The sequence below is a fragment of the Hylobates moloch genome, unplaced genomic scaffold (genome assembly GCF_009828535.3).
Source record: "Hylobates moloch isolate HMO894 unplaced genomic scaffold, HMol_V3 SCAFFOLD_3, whole genome shotgun sequence".
Lineage (NCBI taxonomy): Eukaryota > Metazoa > Chordata > Mammalia > Primates > Hylobatidae > Hylobates > Hylobates moloch.
The window spans coordinates 81,533,569-81,551,619 of NW_026652278.1; the positions used below are offsets into that span (position 1 = coordinate 81,533,569).

At 51.8% G+C, this 18,051-nt stretch overlaps 1 protein-coding gene across 1 annotated transcript; it reads right to left on the bottom strand.

Moving 5' to 3' along the window:
* Positions 1-2,736: 2,736 nt before the first annotated feature.
* On the bottom strand, positions 2,737-15,963 carry GDF10 (growth differentiation factor 10). Its single transcript, XM_032170976.2, has 3 exons — positions 15,186-15,963; positions 5,566-6,491; positions 2,737-3,703 (listed from the first exon to the last, which is right to left on the bottom strand). Exons 1-3 carry the CDS (start codon positions 15,499-15,501, stop codon positions 3,512-3,514), a joined length of 1,434 nt encoding a protein of 477 aa, XP_032026867.1. The 5' UTR covers positions 15,502-15,963; the 3' UTR covers positions 2,737-3,511.
* Positions 15,964-18,051: the final 2,088 nt, after the last annotated feature.

Sequence of the window (18,051 nt, forward strand, 5' to 3'; positions counted from 1 at the left end):
CAAAGTCAGCCTCTCTGTGGAGTCATCTCCATTCCTCCTCCTCCACAGTCTCCTCCTCTCACCCTCCCCTTCCCACCTCAGACATCCATAAGTTCCTCAGTCACAGCTTTGTCTCCATCCTGGCCACAGAAAAAGCATGAGTTATAAGCTTCTGTTCTGATGACATTTTATGAAGTCATAGAGAGGCACCTATTGGGACACCCCAGGCAAAACACCTGGTAGTACCAGGACTCAAGTATCCCCATTTCTCAAGTATAAAGGTTGTATTGGAAGCCTTCTGAAGTTTTCTCCCAGCCCTCAAGTTTCTCGCTCTCAATGGTACTGTTTATGTTTGTCACATAAACTAATCTATAAGAGGCCCTGCCCTTCTAGAGGATGTGTAAATTCAGAGGTGGGGCCCGCTGCAGGCCACCACCCTGCTCCCTCCAGAATGAAACAGGCCCAGTTGAGTGACAACAGCAAACCATGTCTAGACTGTATGATGGAACCTTTTGAGCTCTTATGACAATGTAATGTTGACATTTTTTGTTTTAAGGGAAAAACAAGTTATTTCATAAACGTATTTCTTTTTTAACCTCACTTTACTGTGTCCCAACCTCAGTGTCATTGGGACAACCCTAGCAGACTGGGGATCACTGGCCAGGAAGTTCAGGGTCAGTGCCAGTCATGTAGGCCTTGAGTCGGGTGGCCTTGGGCATCAAACTTAATGTTCCCTGTGGTCTTGGCAAGACATCAATGGACATGTTACTTATCCTTCCTGAGCTTGTTTTTCTGCAGCTCCAATTGGGCAGTAAGTTGCAAGGCTGCTGTGAGGCTAAGCAAGATCCTATAACTGCATGGTCTTCTATACATTGGAGGGGTCACTAATGATACCAGCTCCTCCTACCATAGAGTTGGGACATGTCATGTCCCCATTTGGGACCTGCCCCATTTCACATTCCAAGGTCTTCAGGGCATGCCCAGGAAAGATGGCAACTACTGAGCACCTTCCATCCAGGCACAGGCCTGGAGGCCCTGCCCACGGCTGGACCCAGGGAGAGTGTCCCAGCCTGCCCTCCCCAACCCCAGTAAGCCAGACATGAGGACTCAGAGGCATTCCAGGTATTTGGGGGGAATCCAGAAGGTCTCCCAGGAACTGCAAGTGCTAGAAAGAATAAGATAAAACTACCTTGGGACAGCCCATGTTTAGCAAAAATAGAAAGGGGGCAGTTGAATGAGAAGAAAATGAGGGATGGAATATTCGGAAGAAAGGGACTTGGGAGTTTTATTAAGCCCCAATATTTTTACTTATTTTGCTATTAACTTATATCCTGTCATGTTCCAAAGAGAATTAGACATGGCAAACCAAGCACTAAAGTGCAGGCTAGTTTGCACCAGCCCAGCAATCTAAAGCAGCTTGAAGGCAACAATTTGGTCCCATGTCCAATTCCTGTGGGAGTAAGGGAATAAGGTGGTGAGTGTGGAGGACCATCCCAGCCCTCCCCTGACCTCTGTCAGCAGGCAGGGCCATGTGCCCAGCATGTGGGGGTCCCCACAGCAGCTGCTCACTCATGTGTCCCAGGGCCACTTGGAGCACCTCATAGGAGATGCTGAGCAGAAGCTGCAGGGCTTCATCCTGGCACCCTCGCATCCCCCTCACCTACCAGTTCTGGCTAATCATTCTCCAGTTTCAATGGCTTGGCCTCCAGGAGTTGCCACTCTTCGAATGCTTCCTAGGCTCCTGGAATCACTGTGGCTGCCTGGGCAGAAGGCCAGGGAACTGGGACTTTACATCTCCCTTCCCAGGGCGGCCAGAAGCCAAGAGGCCCTGAACACCCAGCTCCCTTGCTTGAGGCCACACTGCCCTGAGGAGTAACTAAGCTCCAAAGCTCCCCACAGAATTGCTCCTAGCCCGCTTTTCTGCTTCACCCCACCCTTGCCCATGTCTCCTGGGAGCACTTCCCCATACATCCCTTGCACAGGAATCCTGGTCTCCAGAGCCCAGCCTAAGGCCCAAGACAGACACCAGGGATGCTTCTCTCCTTGGACATCCCCTCTTAGAAAACCACTGTGGCTTTGCAGTTTCCTCTAAGACTTGGGGCCATGTCATCTGTAGGTCCCAGCTGATGGGACTGCTATATACACACCTGTCTCAGACTGGACCCAGATTTTCTTTCAGAAATGCTGGTTAAGCAGCTTCAGGCACTCCATCATAAGGCAATGTAAACGAAGGGCATAAGGGAACAGTTTGGGGTGGCTTGGGTGACCCTTCTACACACAAGCAAAGGAGAAGCAGGTGCAGGAGACCACATGGCCCGTCCACTTCCTCATGAGTCCTTGGATCTCAGGAGAGACCCCTACTTATGTTGAATCTCTTTCTCCATGAATTACCAAAAGTAAAAGATCTCTGACCAGGCAACCATAGATGTTTCTTTAAACACCCCAGGCACCTCCCAATCAATCAATGTCCCTGAGGCTAGGGGATGAGGAGAAACCCCGAGACCACTGTCCCTGTCTGGGGCCATGTCCATTCTCGACATCCGCTTAGGTTGGGTTTGCAGGAACCAGTAGTGGGGCAGGCCCCTGGAAGGCACAGGAAAGTCTGAGTTTCTGGAGGCTGGGACAGACACCAGAGAGTATGGGGATGGCCTAAGGGACTCCAACGACCCTAAAAGAGGCTGAGTCCCCAGCAACCACCAGATGGTGTACTTACAGATGGGGAGCCAGTGAGATTTTGAAATGGGTGACATTCAGTTATTCAAGATACCACTGTACCTTTAATTTATTAGCTTTCCATAAAAACACATAACATACACAATCTACAGTATAGAAAGTATAATTTACAAAAATATAAAATCTTGGTTATTTTTTAGTATTCCCACGTTACTATATGTGTTATTTCAATATGCATGTTTAAACAACCCACACTCAGCATGACTATCTCTGTGGGGAATGGTGTCAACGCCCTCCTTTTTTGTTGTTTTAAAATAAAATATATATATATTAAGAAAAAGAAACCAATATTGGCTACATGTGCATACCGTATGGATAAAAGCTCTGCAGTGGACTTTGAAACACCCATTTACACCACGATTATCCTGTTTTCCAAAATCACTATGTGGCCCAAAGTGTTCTGAACTGAGCATTTAAACAGAGTTCTTTCCGTGTGCAGGGAGCGAGTGCCCTAAGATTTGCAGAGTCTTCTTGCTCAGTTATGAGATGATGATCACGTCAAGCCAATGTTGTGGACACGTTTTGTTTTCAAGCCTTCAGAACAGTGGGTATGAATGATGGGCCACTTTCAGGCCAGGGCTAATTCCCAGATTCCTTCAGGGACTCAGGCTGGCATTTAAGGGGCCAGTCACTAGCAATGAAAGACCCCCAAATGATGCACTGGCGGACAGCTCTCTCTGGGCCCCAGTGATGTTGCCCATGAGCTCTGCTCTGTGTCTGCAGCTGCACCACAAGTCCTGCAGAAGGCTCTGAGAGGGCGGCTCTGCTGGGCGTGGCTTCTTTCCACCCTGGAGTGGTCTCACCGGCAGGCACAGGTGTCCACGGACATGTTGGGGTACACCTTCAGAACCACATTCCGATTCTCATCCAGGAAGAGGACCCCAAGGGAGTTCATCTTATCGGGAACACAGCAGGGCTCTGGGATGCCAGGGACGATGCCCACAGCCCTGACAATGCTCTGGATGGTGGCATGGTTGGATGGACGAACGATCTGCAAGGCAGGAAAGGAGTAGGGTTACCTCAGCTCCACCCTCACCCACCTACCCACCCATGCCGTCCTCACAGTCCCAGGCCATACTGCTCTGCTGTTGTTCCCCAGCTGAGGCCACAGAAGAGGCATCCGCCTAGAGGAATGGACGAGATCCCAAGGCGGGGCACACGATTCCTCTAAAGTCAGACATACGCTGAGTTCCGGGCTGAGGTCTCCAAGAGGCCCCAGGCCTTCCTGCCCCTTGGCTTCCCTGAGGCATGCTGTGTCCCCAACACGGCAGGGCCACATGGGGGCGCCTGAGTGTCACACATCCCCGTGGAGCACCAGGAAGCAGGCAGAAGCTGCCCAGAGGGAAAACCCAGCGAGATGCCAGCACAGCCCTGATCTCGCAGTCTGAGGAGGACAGGCATGCTTCCCACGAGGTTGTGCTCTTGTCACTGAAGGGAAGGCCTGACATGTGCGTGGCAGTGTGACAGGCTGGACACTGACATTTCCTAGGGGCTGCTCTCCCTGCATCACCCCCTTTTTTTTTGTCAGCTTAGCAATTTTATGGGGTGGGTATTACCTGGACTTTACTGGGAAGACACCGAGGCTTAAAATGACTGAGTAACTTAACGAAGACCCCCAGTTAGAAAGTGACCTGGCTTGGAAAACTGTGCCCACCTCTGACAAGATGAACCAACCGGGTCATCCACTTCAGTGCATCACCAGCCAAACAGAGATTTTTATATGTAGTGCGGTTGAGGAGGAAGCCCTCTTGTGTCGGTGTGGTGGGAGGGGAGCAGGGCAGGGACACCTGCATTTGCAGCGTTCTGGCTGGTGTCCCGGAAGGTGGGGAGGCAGCAAGCCAGGGTGATAAGCTAAGCGCATGGCCAACCAGCTGCAAGCCTTCAGGGTTCCGGGCTTGCATCTGCCTGGGTCTTTGTTAGGCCCTTTTAGCAGCCCCTGTCTCTCTGTCAGGCACCTCCTTCTCTCTTGCACATGCACGGTTTTGAGGAGAAGCCATTTAATTCCCAAACACGTTACTGCTGCCCCATGTCTGGGTCTGGACTTCCCCAGCTGGCTGATTTAAGTTCAAATTGGATTTATGCACTGACTTTCTTTTCTTGGAGGGAAAGGCATGACTGCCCTGGGCAGAGTAACTAAGCAGGAAGAAACTGTGTGCTGAGTGCCGAGGGCTGACATCACAGGCAGCCAGGCTGCTGCAGGGCAGGCTGCAGGGAGAGGGATGGACTCAGCCACAGCCCAGGCTGGAGTGAAGGTGAGAACTGGAAAGCCTTAGGCTGGTGCAACAGACAGAACAGCCCAATGCTGTGTGTCCCGCAGACCCTGTGCACAGTGAAGGCCTATTCCCTGTGGATTCCTGCCCTGAGCTGCAAGGAGGAGGGAGCCTACAGTGGGAGAGCCGCTGAGGCTAGCACTGTGCTGGTCATAGATCGCCACACTCTGGGGTCCAGGCTGGGAACAGAAATGAGAGCCTTCATCAGGAAGGGGCTTCTGGGACCTGCCCTGTGTACAGGAAGCAGCATCTACTCTACCTCTGCAGATAGTTGCTATGTGGGGATGGGTTTCTAAAGACATGGATTCTCCTGCTTTTCAAAAGAATGTTCTCATTTTAAAGTCCCAATTCAACCAAGCCAATACTTCAAAAAACACAGCCAAACTCCCACATGTGTGAGTGGCAACTACCCTACGGGCTGCCACTGGTGACCTATGTCTACCTATTTCCTGCCTGGAATAGATAGGAGGTACTGTTATTCCCATTTTGCAGATGGGGAAACAGAAGTCCTGTAGACTGAGGAGCTTGACGGTAGCGGCAGAGCTGAGCCTTAGAATCTGACAAAAGGTGGAAGAAATCTTACCTTAGGCATGGGGAACTCACATGCTCCCGCGCAGTAGTAGGCATCGAAAGATTTCGGTGAGATTATCCACTCATTCCAGCCGATGTCTGCGAAGTCCACCTTCAGGTACCTCCGGGAGCACACCCTCGGCTCGTCCCACTGCTTCCTCCGGGCTTTCTGCATCGTCTTCTCGTCGAAGTCCAGCACCTGCGAGGAGGCCATGAACACGTCCTGGCCCTTCTTCCTGCGGTCTTTGCGCCCTGGCCGGGGTTTCAGTGCCCGGAAGGGGCTGGGCCACAGCTGGTGCTTGTGGAAGTGCTGCGCGTGGGCGCGTGACGGCCTCTCATCCAGCCCCGGCAGCTCGTTGTCCTGGAGGGGCCCAGTGGCCTGCGTGGCTCGGCGCACGCGGGGGTCCGCTGAGCTGTTGGGGGCTGCCCGGGGGTCGGGGTCTCCGGCAGGGAAGGGGTCGTATCTCTGCAGCGTCACCGCCACGCTGTTGGGCTCCGAGATGGCCAGGTCGTTGGCGTAGACTAGGATGTAGGGCGCATAGGGGCTGGGCCGTGGCACCCCCGGGTCCCTCTCCTCAGAATCCAGCTGGGCGGAGAGAAGCAGCTCGTCATCCCGGCGGGCCGCCTTGACGATGGGGGAGATGTCCTTGGCCTGCCACAGGCCGCGCGTTGGGGGCGCCAGGGCCATGGCCCCGCGGAGTAGCCCCTGTGTGGCCGTGTTCTGCGAGAGGCTGCGGAAGAGCAGGTGCTGGCGTGCGGGCGGGCCCAGGGGCAGCGGGCGGCCTGAAGCGTTCTTGGCCCGCGGCTTGCATAGCACCTCGAGCGCTCGGGGCCACCGAGGTGGCTCTGAGTAGAAGTGGAAAGTGGCCGTAAGGATCATTTCCGAATCTTGCATGGAAGTCAGGTTGAAGAAATACACGGACTTCTGGTCGACCACTTCTGTGAGGGAAGGAGAGACCACACAGGCTGTGAAGTTCTCGCTGGTGCTCCTGAGGGTCTCCCACCCAGGGCTGGAGGAGCAACGCCCACCGATCCACACTTTCAGGACCGCCCTCCTCCCCCGCTTTGCTTCCCTCCTTTCGTGTAATCCTCACATTAAACTGATGAGGGCGCCTTTTGCAATCCTCAGTGCACAGGTGAGGAATTAAGGTTGAGACTATCAATATCCCATAGCAAACAACAACAACAACAAAAAGAAGCAACAGCAAAGAAATAGGAGCAGACAGGGAGGCACTCAGGCCTGCTGGACTCCAAAGCTCCTGTTTGCTCCCTCTGCCCTCTACTGCCTCTGCATGCACAAATGAACAAATGTCACTGACACCTTCATTAAGTGCTCAGGACGGCTTGGGTTGGGTCCAAGCCCTGCATCAAGGCAGCCCCTCCTGTATTTGCACAGCCCTCTATTTATGCAATCAGTTTTTAAATGCAATCATTAAATACACTTCACATTAAACCCAAACATTCTTCCAAAAGAGATGAAATAAATAAACGCTTATGCTTTTTGAGCACCTCCTAAGGGAAACTGGGATAAAAAGTACAGCCATTTAGGCATTTGCTCTTTGTTCTGCCTGAGGACTTTTAAGATTGTTTTAACAAGAAAAGAGCAGTATCAGGATTACACAAGGCAACTTGACTAAATCTCCAACGTCCAGGTAAAGACCGGTACATCTCAACGATTACATCTGCAACTTGGTTCAAGAATGCTCCAGCTCCGGCTTCCCTGAGGCTGCCGGCCACTCCTTCCTATTTGTCTGGTGGCAGCAGGCATTCCTCAGGGCACCAGGGCAGCATAGCCATCTCAGCAGTCCCAGGAAGCTGCCCCAGCCTTGGCAGCAGCATGAGTATTGTGTCAGGTTTGAATCGCCTAAACATTTTTATATATCATTGAGTGTTCTCAAATGGCCAAGTCCGCTCTAGGCTTCTGAGGAGTGGGGAGTCTTTCCTGGTGCCTCCCTAGGATGCTGCACACTAACAGGACACCAGAGAGGCCGGGCCTTCCCACTGCTTCATTTCCTGACAACCAAGTGTCCTTCTTCTGGGGAACATCTGGAGAGGAGCAGAGCTCCCAAGCCTGGGAAGTGTGTGTGGGAGACACTGGGCTCTCTAGGGGCATGGGTCGGGGCCACACCTCTCTGACCCCTGTACCTACAGGATCTGCAGGGATTTTTTTTTTTTTTTTAACAGAAATATTCCACTTTCTCTTCTTTGTTTCTGTTGGGAAGAAGGCATAATTCAACTGGGATTGTTCACATACTCTTAAGGGACTATGAGCGGGAAGAAACAGAGAAGCACATCTATGGAGGGCCTGATAAATAAATGCCAGTAAAGGCTCAGGTGACACTGAAGCCATTACCTTATTTAATCCTCACAACAAACCTGCCAGGACAGTGTCGCAGCCCCTCAACATGCTCCACACATAAGCAGCAGCCCAGGGTCTCAATGCACATTTGAACCTGGCTTCCCCAAGCATGTGGCCTTGACTGTATAACAATGACTTCCACATTTTAATCAGCAATCCAGGGGACTCTGGTCATCAGGGAAGTTTGGGAAGTCAGTGGCAGCTGATAGCTCACTCTGGTGGTAGTGGCGGTGTATCTGCAGCATCTGGGGATGAACTATGGATGGGGTGAAAGTTCACCAATAATGTTGCACCCCCCATCCCCAAGCTAGAAAATGCCCTAGGAACCAAGCTCCCAGGACGCAGTGGGGCCAGGCCCTGAACCTTGCTTTCCCCATCTGCCTCACAGGGACAACAGCCTCTATCTCACATAGAGGATTGTCTGGAAGATAACAGAAACAGCCTAGTGAAGTGCCAGGCACAAAGGAGGTTCCCCCAAATGTGCTTTCTGCCACTTGAATCTAAAGGACCAAGGCTGGCAGAGCAAGGTCCTCTCCATCAACTGGGGTATCTTGCATTCACTGATCCAAATATCTGAGCTGCAACCCAGCCAACACAACACGTTGTTTTTCTTTGAACTAGTTCAAGTCTCAACTCTTCCATTGTTCTGCTAACAGATTCAGAGTGGGGAGGAACCTTTGAGGTTGTGCAAAAGGGTATAAGTCCTACTTCCATGTGGCTTGAATGCCTCCTGCCAGAGGGAGCTCAGTCCTCACTGGGCAGCCTGCTCCAGGAAGACCCTCCCTGCTGGGGACTGCTGGGGACAAGATGGGTCACCCCCAGCCCCAGTGCATGAGGGACCACAGGCTGTTCCTCTCTCTGGATGTGCCTGCATGTACGCAGTGCAGGGGGCTCCAGGCTGTGGCTCAGAGAAGGGACCTCAATCTGAAATCTCTCAGTTTAGCTGAGCCCAGGCCCTAACAGAGAAGCACTGAAGAGAAAGTCATTATTTCCTCTGATGCATGCTGGTGCCCTGTGATTCATGTCTTTTCTCTCTTCTTTCTTCTCTGCCTTCCTCCCTTCTCTCTTTTCTTCCCCTCTTTCCCCTTTTCTATCCACCCTCTTATCCTTTCTTTCTTCCTCTTCTTCTCTTTGTTTTCCTGATAAAGATTTGCAAAACTCCTACTCTGGGCTAAGCTGGGCTGACCAGGGTCATAACAGAGTTGCCCAGGAGGAGTTCAGCCTAGAGGGGAGACAGACTGGTAATGGTAATGACACCCATCTTCAGTGTCTCCTCATGTCACAGTTTTAAAGAGCACTGTCCAAGCAAGGCCCCTGGTGTGCGGGTGCATTCTGTCATAGGTCACCCCCAAGCTCGGAGCCCTCCATTGCCCCAAATAAAACTCAACCCCTTACCAAGGCCTTACTTGATCTGGCCTGCCTACCTCTGCAACTTTATCTCCTATCCCCAGCCCAACCCCACCCCTCTGCCCCCACGTCACACTGGCCTTCTTGTCCTTCTGACATGTGGCTTTATTCTCAGGACTGTGCCTCACGCTTCCTTCCACCTTCATGGTTCCCCATCCAGTACCACTCAACCTCTTCAGGTATCTGCTCAAATGGAACCTCCCACAATGGGTCCCCTGGGCTCCCGTGGCTGGACAACAGCCTCAACACTCTGTCTGCTCCTGCTTCATTGGCCTTCAGAGCACTTCCTGACATCCCGCTGTATACTGATTTATTGCTCTTATCTTCCTAAAATATAAACTCTAACGAGACAGGGACACTGCCAGTTTTATTCACTACTGCACCGCTAGACCTCACCATAAGGCTTAGGTGACAGTTGGAGCTCAGAGATGCATGTTGAATGAGATTGTCTGTGCAAATCCTGCCCAAGTGGGGACAAGAGAAAAGTGCGGTCTGTTACTTCAGTTAACACTGGGGGTTCCTGGCATGCTGCCCTAGAGTGCAGTAACCACAGCCTTAAGAAGTCAAGAAATCCTCATTCTTTACAAAGATGCAGCTGATGATGCAAATCCAAATGGAGACAGTGGGCAGCCAGGTGTTTAGCCAGACTTCCCCTTGAGCCTGAGTGTTCTCATCTGTAAATTGGAAGAAGAGTGTTTATTAATTATGACATTCTGAGCTCCAAGTGTATGTGCTTGGTCCTATGCTGAGTGTCCTGCATGCTTGATTCATCATTTTCACCATGAAGAGAGTAGGGAGCGGTCATTCATTCTGTGGACAAAGAGCTGAGGCTTCAGAGAGGGTGTGCAATTTGCCTAAAGTCACACAGCTGGCAAGGGGTGGAGTCGGGGCTTGTACCCAGCTCTGTCTGACCCCAAGCCCATGCCTTTTGCTCCTCCATGTGTTCTGGATATGTTCATGATATGCTTAAGAGCTAATGGACAAAGATCACGTGCTGTGAACTGCAGCATGTTCTGCAAACAGAGGTCATTATTTTGATATTTTTGAGTTCTGACTCCCTAAGAAGAGAAAGACCGACTTTATTTAGACAAGCTGATCTCAGTGGCTCTTGGGAATTCTCAGAACTGTGACCAGGTCCACTTTGCTGGGCACTCAGCCTCCTTCCTGAGGGCAGTGGGGATGGTACTGGGGGAAGGGACTTCCTCATCCAAAGGTCTGTCCAGCTGGTCAACTCTCAGGCCAAGAGCAGCCCCTTAGATGCTCTGCCCTATATAAAAAGATTCCAAGACAGTTTGGAGATATGTCCCTTCACCCATTGCCCCTCAAACAGCCACCAGGGCAATCAGTGAGAAGGCTGGGCTTAGATGCATACACCAACAGAAGCTGGAGGAAGGGGCGGTGGGCCAGACGGTGCTGCAGAGAAGAGCAGGGAACTCACACGGATTTAGTACTTAGTGTCTATTTCCATGCAGGCTCTAGGGTTGAGGTTCAACTCCTGCTTGCATCCCTCACTAGCTGTGGGGCCTCAGGCAAGTCATGGAACTACTTTGTGCCTCAGTTTCCTCACCCACAAACTGGATAGAGTATTTGCACCTCCAAAAGTTATTGTGAGATCAGCTCTGCAGAGCGCAGTAGCAGCACTGTGGCTGGCACCCAGCGGGGGCTCAGAACAGTTATGGCCTCAGGAACTATTGCCACCCTCAGGGCACCACATCCTTGCTCCCTGACCTCCTGCCCAGTGGGAGGCCTCACTTCTCCTCCAGCCCCTCCAGCAGGAGCCTGAGAACTCTTTTGCCTCTCCCACTCCTGCTTTTAACCAATCTCCAGGCCCTGTTTGCTCTGCTTCCTGTTTCTACACAACCATCCGGAACACAGCATCTTTCCACCCTGCGTTCAGGGCTCCAGACTCAACCACAACAGTGGTCCCAGAACTTTGTTGCCTCTTACGTCGCACTCATGCCTCAAAAGCAAATTGTCTATTAGAAGTGAAAGGTTAAGATCCTTACTATGTAAAGAACCTTTGCATATCAGTAGGAGAAAGGAGGGACTCCCATACAAGGAGGCAGTTTCCACAGGAAAAATTGCAAATGGCCAGCAGGCATGGGGAAAAGTTCAAGATGACCAGTAATGAAAAAAAATAATTTCAAATGGAAATGCCTGCAAGTTTTACCTGCATGCTGAAAATATAATCCATAAAAGATGTATCCACATATATCTCACATATATATATCTCACATATATATCTCTCAGATATATCCATATATCCATATATATCTTACAGATAAGGGTAAAACAATGGAGATATAGATAGATAGTGGAGACATAGATAGATAGATATGGCTGGAATGATTCTACCAAAATATCATACTAACAATTCTGGTTATATCTGGCTACGTGATTAGGGATGACTTATGTTCTTTACTGTGATCTTCTATAATTTCCAGGTTTTCCCCATAAGCATGCATTTATTTATAATCTCTCTCTCTCCTTTATCCCTCTTTTTCCCTGCAGTCTCTCCTCTTCCTCCCTCTCTCTCCCTCTCTCCTTTCTCTCTCTCCCCTCTTCTTCTCTCTCTCCCTCCTTCCTTCCTTCTGTCCCTTATGCATGCACATTGTATTTTGCCCCATTGCCTATGGGGGAACAAATTCATAATACTCATGGCTCTCCATGGCCTGCTTGCAACCTGTTTGTCCGTCTCCATCTCCTGCCTTTCTCTCCTTGCGTTATCATTAAAACCAAACTCCTGGCAGTCTCTGAACACAGTGGACAGCTTCACTTCCATACCTGGCTAAGCCCCACCTGCCCTTCAAAATGGCTGGGGCCTGGCCTGCTCTGGGAAGGCTTTCCTGGCCCCACCCAGAGGCCCCGCCCCCTGCCAGGTCAGTGCGCCCTTGGGCTCCCGCAGCACCCCTGCCTTCCTTCCTATATGGCAACCCCCAGGCCCGCTGCCCTATTCTGCTGCTTACTTTGATCTGCCCTGCTAGTTTATGAGCTTTTCTGGGCATCTTTGTGTTCCCTGAGCTTACAGCATCTGGCACCAAACCAAGTGCTTAGGAAATACTTGGGGAACTGAAATCAACTTGAATTTTGGCATTTTTGACAGGTGAATATGTAGTATTATTCTCAATTTAGAGATGAAGAAAACCAACTCAGTATCACATTGGTAGGTGACAAAGTTTACATTTAAACACAGATCATTCAGTGGGAATTAGGGGTGGTCTAACCTTAACCCTTAGGGTCAGGCTCATAGGCTTTCTCCACCGATGCAGATTTAATAAGGAACAAAATGCACTTCAGGGAGCAATGAGGGAGGGAAGGAAGGGGTGGCTGGTATATCAACAGCAAGAGCTAATACACCATTGACACTTACATGTGTCAGGAATGGTGTAAGCACTTGACATATCTCAGTTTCCATTAAAAAAAAAATCCTATAAGGAGGGGAGCATTATTAGCCCCATTTTAGAAGTGAAAAAAACTGAGTCATGGATAAGTTCAGTCCCTTGCCCAGATCGCAGAATTGGGAATTGGACCCTACGAGGCCAGCTCACAGCCAGCACTTGGCAGCTGAGCTGCGTTGCCCGGTGGCAGGGGAGGTATAGTTACGTACCGCAGGCTGTGGGGATGGAGGCATTTGTTGTTCAGGAAGAGGTGCTGCCCCACTGAGGCAGCAGAAACCCACCACTGGGGAGCAGGCTGAGACTGGCATATTCTCGGACCACACCTGAAGCCTCCCACATGGGTGGCATCATCCATGAGAGAAGGGTCCCTGCCCAAATTCATACCTCCTGAGACAGGTCACTGGATCAGGAAGCAGGCGCATCTGAGGGCAGGCAAGGGGCTCGGCATGAAACACTTAGATGAATCAAGGGAGGGGAGGATCAAGCAACCTGCCTGGGCCTCCACTGTACGCAAGGCACAAAACCTGCTTAGCCCATTTAATCCTCACTTCTTCACTGTACTACAAGGAAACTGATGCTCAGAGAGGTAAACTAACCTGTGCCACAGCACACACCTGGTAGCTGGTACAGCTGGGATTCACATCCAAATGCGCCTCAGGCTTCCAAAGAAGAGGGATTTGTCAGACACTCCAGACTACCAGAATCCTGATTTCCCAGGCTTATCTGTTTCACCCTACCCCTCCCAGACCCTGGTCGCAGCTCTGAGTCTCAGTTTCCTTATCTTTAAAGTGGGAGTGCTGGATTTGAGACACTGTCTTCAGGTCCTTTTTGAGATTAATATCCTGAACTCCACTGCTACTTGTACTACCCCCTTTCTGTGAAAACAGAATGACACAAGCAGGCATCTCCATGCCTGGCTGCAGCAAGTAGATAGGCTCAGTGGACAGGCTCACCCGTGTTGCAGCAGTGACCCTGCTGGCCTTGCTTCCTCAACTACAAGGCTTCGAGGATTGAGTTAATAGAGAAGCAACGTCAAGTTTAAACCCACAGGAATACACACTACTTAGCACGATTCTCTGTGCTCCCAGGGAAATCCCATACATCAACACTTAATCTGGCTGGTGCTGGGCTCTGAGCTTACACCTATGACCTCATTTCATCTTCCCTTCAACTGCACAGGGGAGATATTGGCAAGCCTTGCCCATTTTATCGATGAATACACTCCAGTCCACATAGCTTTAGTGATTTACCCAAGGTCATATTCATGCCAGATGATTCTTAAATGGCTTAATTTAGTAATGTTCCTCCAGAAATGGACCCCACATGGTGCAAGAAAGTTATGAGTGAGGATGGAGTTAGATCCAACTGGCCTGCAGCCCAGGGCCACTGACCTGGTGAGTCTGCTAAGTGGAGAAGGAGGGCATGGGGCCTCTTTGTGGCAGGTGCTCCCCAATCCATGGTTATGAGAGGCCACAGATGTTACCTTGAGTCACACAGCCAGTGACAGATCTGACCCCAGGCTGTCTAGCTCCACAGCTAGGCTTGTTTCCCTCTCCCTCAGGAGGGGAGCCTGTAGACTGCAGATTTTTCTCCTATTGAATGGCCTCATCTTCTACAGAGCTGCAGGAGACCCCCATCCACATTTTCTGGAACATTATTCTGCAACCAGGAGTAATCACCATGACAACCAGGGTCTTCTCACCACCCCTGCGGCCCTGGCTGCACCTCCTCTCTACCCAGGGCCTGCAAAGGTGGGCAGGCTGCTGAGGCAGGAGCCTGGAAGCGCTCTCAGAGCAGGGCAGCATGGGCCTCTGCAAGTGCCCTCTGCCCAGCTCCATTCAAGGGGCTGAGGAAGTGGAAAGGTGGGACAGAGGCCGGAGACAGACAGAGTGTTCCCACTGCCTAAGCCCCTGGGCCTTTCCTTAAACCCCTGTGGTCTGAATGCTTCATGCCAGTCCGTGGAAGTCCTCAATCCCGGGCAGCCAAGGCCCTTCTCAGTCTACTCTGCTTCCCTGGACACAGGAACCATAGCTGCCACCAGCTAGCGGCTCCTGCTTCCTGACAGGGCACAGTGCCTGGAACTTCTGTCAGGGCTGCCTATGTTCACCGGCTGTGCCCTCATTTGTAAAGTCCCCACATAATTGCCCCTATGACAGGGATACTTCCCTGGCCCATGTTCCCTCTTCCACTCTTTGTGCTTAGAGCTTTGTGTATGGGGTAGTCTGTGTATGTCCAACAATGTGGGAGCACCCCAGGGGCAGGACCTCTGTGCCACCCACTGCCACTCTTGGTGCCCCACTGGAGGTTCAGGGCCTGGCATGGAGAGATCAGTGAATCATTAGTGAAAGAATGAATGAACCACCCACCCGTTGGCTAGAAGAGGAAAAGTAGAGGTGCATGGGTGGGGAGACAGAAAAGTGAAGAAGGTGGAGAATGAGGAGAAGGGGTCCTGGGGCACCCTCTACTTACCCAGCCTGGCCCTGAAGCTGCGGACCGTGTTGCCCCCTCCCGGCCTAGCGCCCTGCCGGCTGTACTTCTCATAGAGCCTGTGCATGTGGACAGCGACCATGTCCTGGGCGCCGGGGCTCAACGTGGCGGCCGCGTCCCCAGGGGGCCGCTGGGGATCCCTGTCCCCCTGCAGGCCGTCGGCGGCCGAGGGCAGTGCGGACCAAGCGGGGGCCCTGTGGCTGCCGGCCACGTCCTGGAGCAACAGCAGAAACAACGGCAGCAGCAGCAGCAGCTGGGGCCCGGGTCCCGGGCTGGTCCGAGCAGGGACATGAGCCATGGTGTGGTGAGGGCGGCAAAGGGCCGAAGTCCAGAAGGAGGAAGGCGAGCGCTGGCGCACCAGAGGCTGCGGACTGACCTCGCGGCAGCAGGGCGCGCGGGGAGAGCCCGGGCAGCAGAGCGCTGGATACCGGGGTCCGCGCGGGGCGAGGGGCTTAGCGGAGCAGGCACTCGGGCGCGCGGTCCGTGGGTACCGGCGGCCGAGCCCCCGGCCAGCGGTCACAGCTGTCCGGAGTAGCGCAGAGCCGAACCGAGCCCGAATCGGCGCGCTGCCTTGGCGGACTCGCGCCGCGAAAGTTTGCAGCCCACGGCGCGCCCGGCACGGCGGGTTCGAGGGGCGGGGCGGGGCGGGGCGGGGCGGCCGGCGGCGCCCTGGAGGGGACCCGGCTGCGCGCCCCGGACCTCTGGGGCTGCAGTTGACAGGGTCGTCCCCGGCCCGGCTGCCATGTGCGTGCGCCCGCGTTTGGCAGCGTGCGCGCGCCGGAGTGTGCGCCCGCGAATGTTGGGGGCGTGGGCGTGGGCGAGCGGACTCCCCGCTCCCCCGCCGAGAGCCGGAGACCCAGCTCCGCAGCCGGCTCCTGTGTGTCGGCGCCGCAGCCTAGCCTGGCTGCGAGGGGGGCTGGGCGGCAGTTGAAGGGGGGCCTGCCTGCTGGGTTGCCCCTGCAATGGCATGCGATGGCTATGTGATTGCAAGATGACAGCTCCCCTGTGAGGACCAGAGAGGGGATACGTGTGAGCCCAGTTGCCTCGGAGTCAGCGTATGTCCAAAATGTGAGGGTGTGGGTAACAGAGATCCTCTCTGGGCTGACTCCGTAAAGAAAAGCCCTCATCCCAAAGCTCATGCCACCCAAGGGAACTGGAACAAGATCGTGATTAAAATTCAGAATTAGCTGATTAACCAGCCCTTTATTTGGCAAGAGTAATTCCAGTTGTTGAAGAAACACATCAAAGGTCCTTATTAATCTTTGGACATGTAGCCTTCAGGATTGCAGGAGTAAGACATGCTTTCAATTTGCCTTTAAAAACATTTCCAAAGCATCAGAGCAGGAGGAGAGAAAGCAGTGGCTTTCCTAAGAAGGGTTCCCATTGAAGTGAGGGTGTAGTGAGTCCCTGGCCCACTGCCCCTCAGCTTAACCCTGGGGCAGAAGGTCCTGATCTTTGTCTTGCCTCTAGTAGGGTTTCTTCTCCGTTGATAGAATGCAAGGGCTCCTATGAACTTGATGGGGAAAAAAATACATCTTTATTTTCATTAACTCTAACTGAAACTTAGCATTAACTAATGTTATAAATGCAAGCAACCAACCACAGTGGTATTAGTGACTTTGTCACCAATAGACACCATCCACAGATATTTTCATATCACGTGGGAGTGGTTGCAGATTCATCAAAGTATCATGTTTGCTCATTACGACTTCAGTTAGGCCTACTGCTAGTTAGTTAGCAAAAAGGAACATAGTTACTATGTTGCAAAATTGTTTTTAAATATTTATGATAACTATATTCTAATGTAATTGTCTTCCTTTGTAACTCTGCATATTTTATTTTATGCATTTAAAAACATTCTTTTAAGAAGGGGTCCACTGGTTTCCCTAGACTTAGAAAGGGGCCCAAGACCCACCTAAAAAGTTTAAGGACCCTTGAGAGGGAAAGAAAGGACCACGTCAAGCCCATGTTCTTCCAGAAAACTCCCAGATACAGTCTATGCTACATTTCAAAGGACTATTTGCAAACCTGTGAACAGGCTGTTCCCTTTACTTGGTAACTTCGGGCTCTGTGAGCCAAAATAGTTACTTTTCTTGGAGGGCTCACAATGCAATAATTGAAAAATTGCTGGAAAAGGCTTCTGTTGGTGTGTAAAACATGACCCATTTGTAATTTTTTAAAATCTTGCAGTGTCAAATTAGAGGCCATCCTATTAAGAGCTTCTGAACCTCAGACTTGCAGCTTTTGGAAAACCAGAGAAAAGCATTTTATTTGTTTTGAAAATTAGATCACAGTGTGTTCAACTTCCCATCAGGATAGCTCCCATTTGTTCTGAACCAGTTTTCAAAAATGCTTTGCCTAGAGGTGAGATGATCGGGTCTTAGCCTGGGACTTAGTGAATCTCTCCTTATAAATGATCCAGACCATCTTTCAGTGGTCCCTTCCCCCACTCCCACCTCCACTTCCCTCCTTCTCCATGTGCCCCTCACTTCCCCTCCGTCCCCCTCTCCCCTTCCCCCCCCAGAATGCCTCTGACCTGCACCGGCTGGGGGTAACCTCTGCTCATGGGTAGTTTTGTCTCTGTTGGGGCCATACACAATCGAGGCCTGTGAAAAGGAGGGTGAGTCCGCAGGAGGCCGGCACAAGCTGGGCTATTCGGAATCCGTGTCCATTAAAGCTTTCTGGCTCTCCTTAACTCATTCCCGCTCCATTCAAGCCAGCCTGAGGGTCAGGCTTTAGCCAGCACTAAAACCTGTAGGGTACAGATTCTCTGACATTGTTGGGAAAGAATTAAGGCATCAGCCCGGGACGGCTAATATTTCTTGCCTCATTTTATTGCTGAACAGCG

Excerpts from the sequence above, each read along its gene's own strand:
- GDF10 (XM_032170976.2), bottom strand. The coding sequence starts at position 15,501 with ATGGCTCATGTCCCTGCTCGGACCAGCCCGGGACCCGGGCCCCAGCTG. Across the intron at positions 6,492-15,185 it reads CAGCTTCAGGGCCAGGCTGG|AAGTGGTCGACCAGAAGTCC; the intron begins GTAAGTAGAGGG and ends CTTCCCTCACAG. Across the intron at positions 3,704-5,565 it reads GTGAGTTCCCCATGCCTAAG|ATCGTTCGTCCATCCAACCA; the intron begins GTAAGATTTCTT and ends CCTGCCTTGCAG.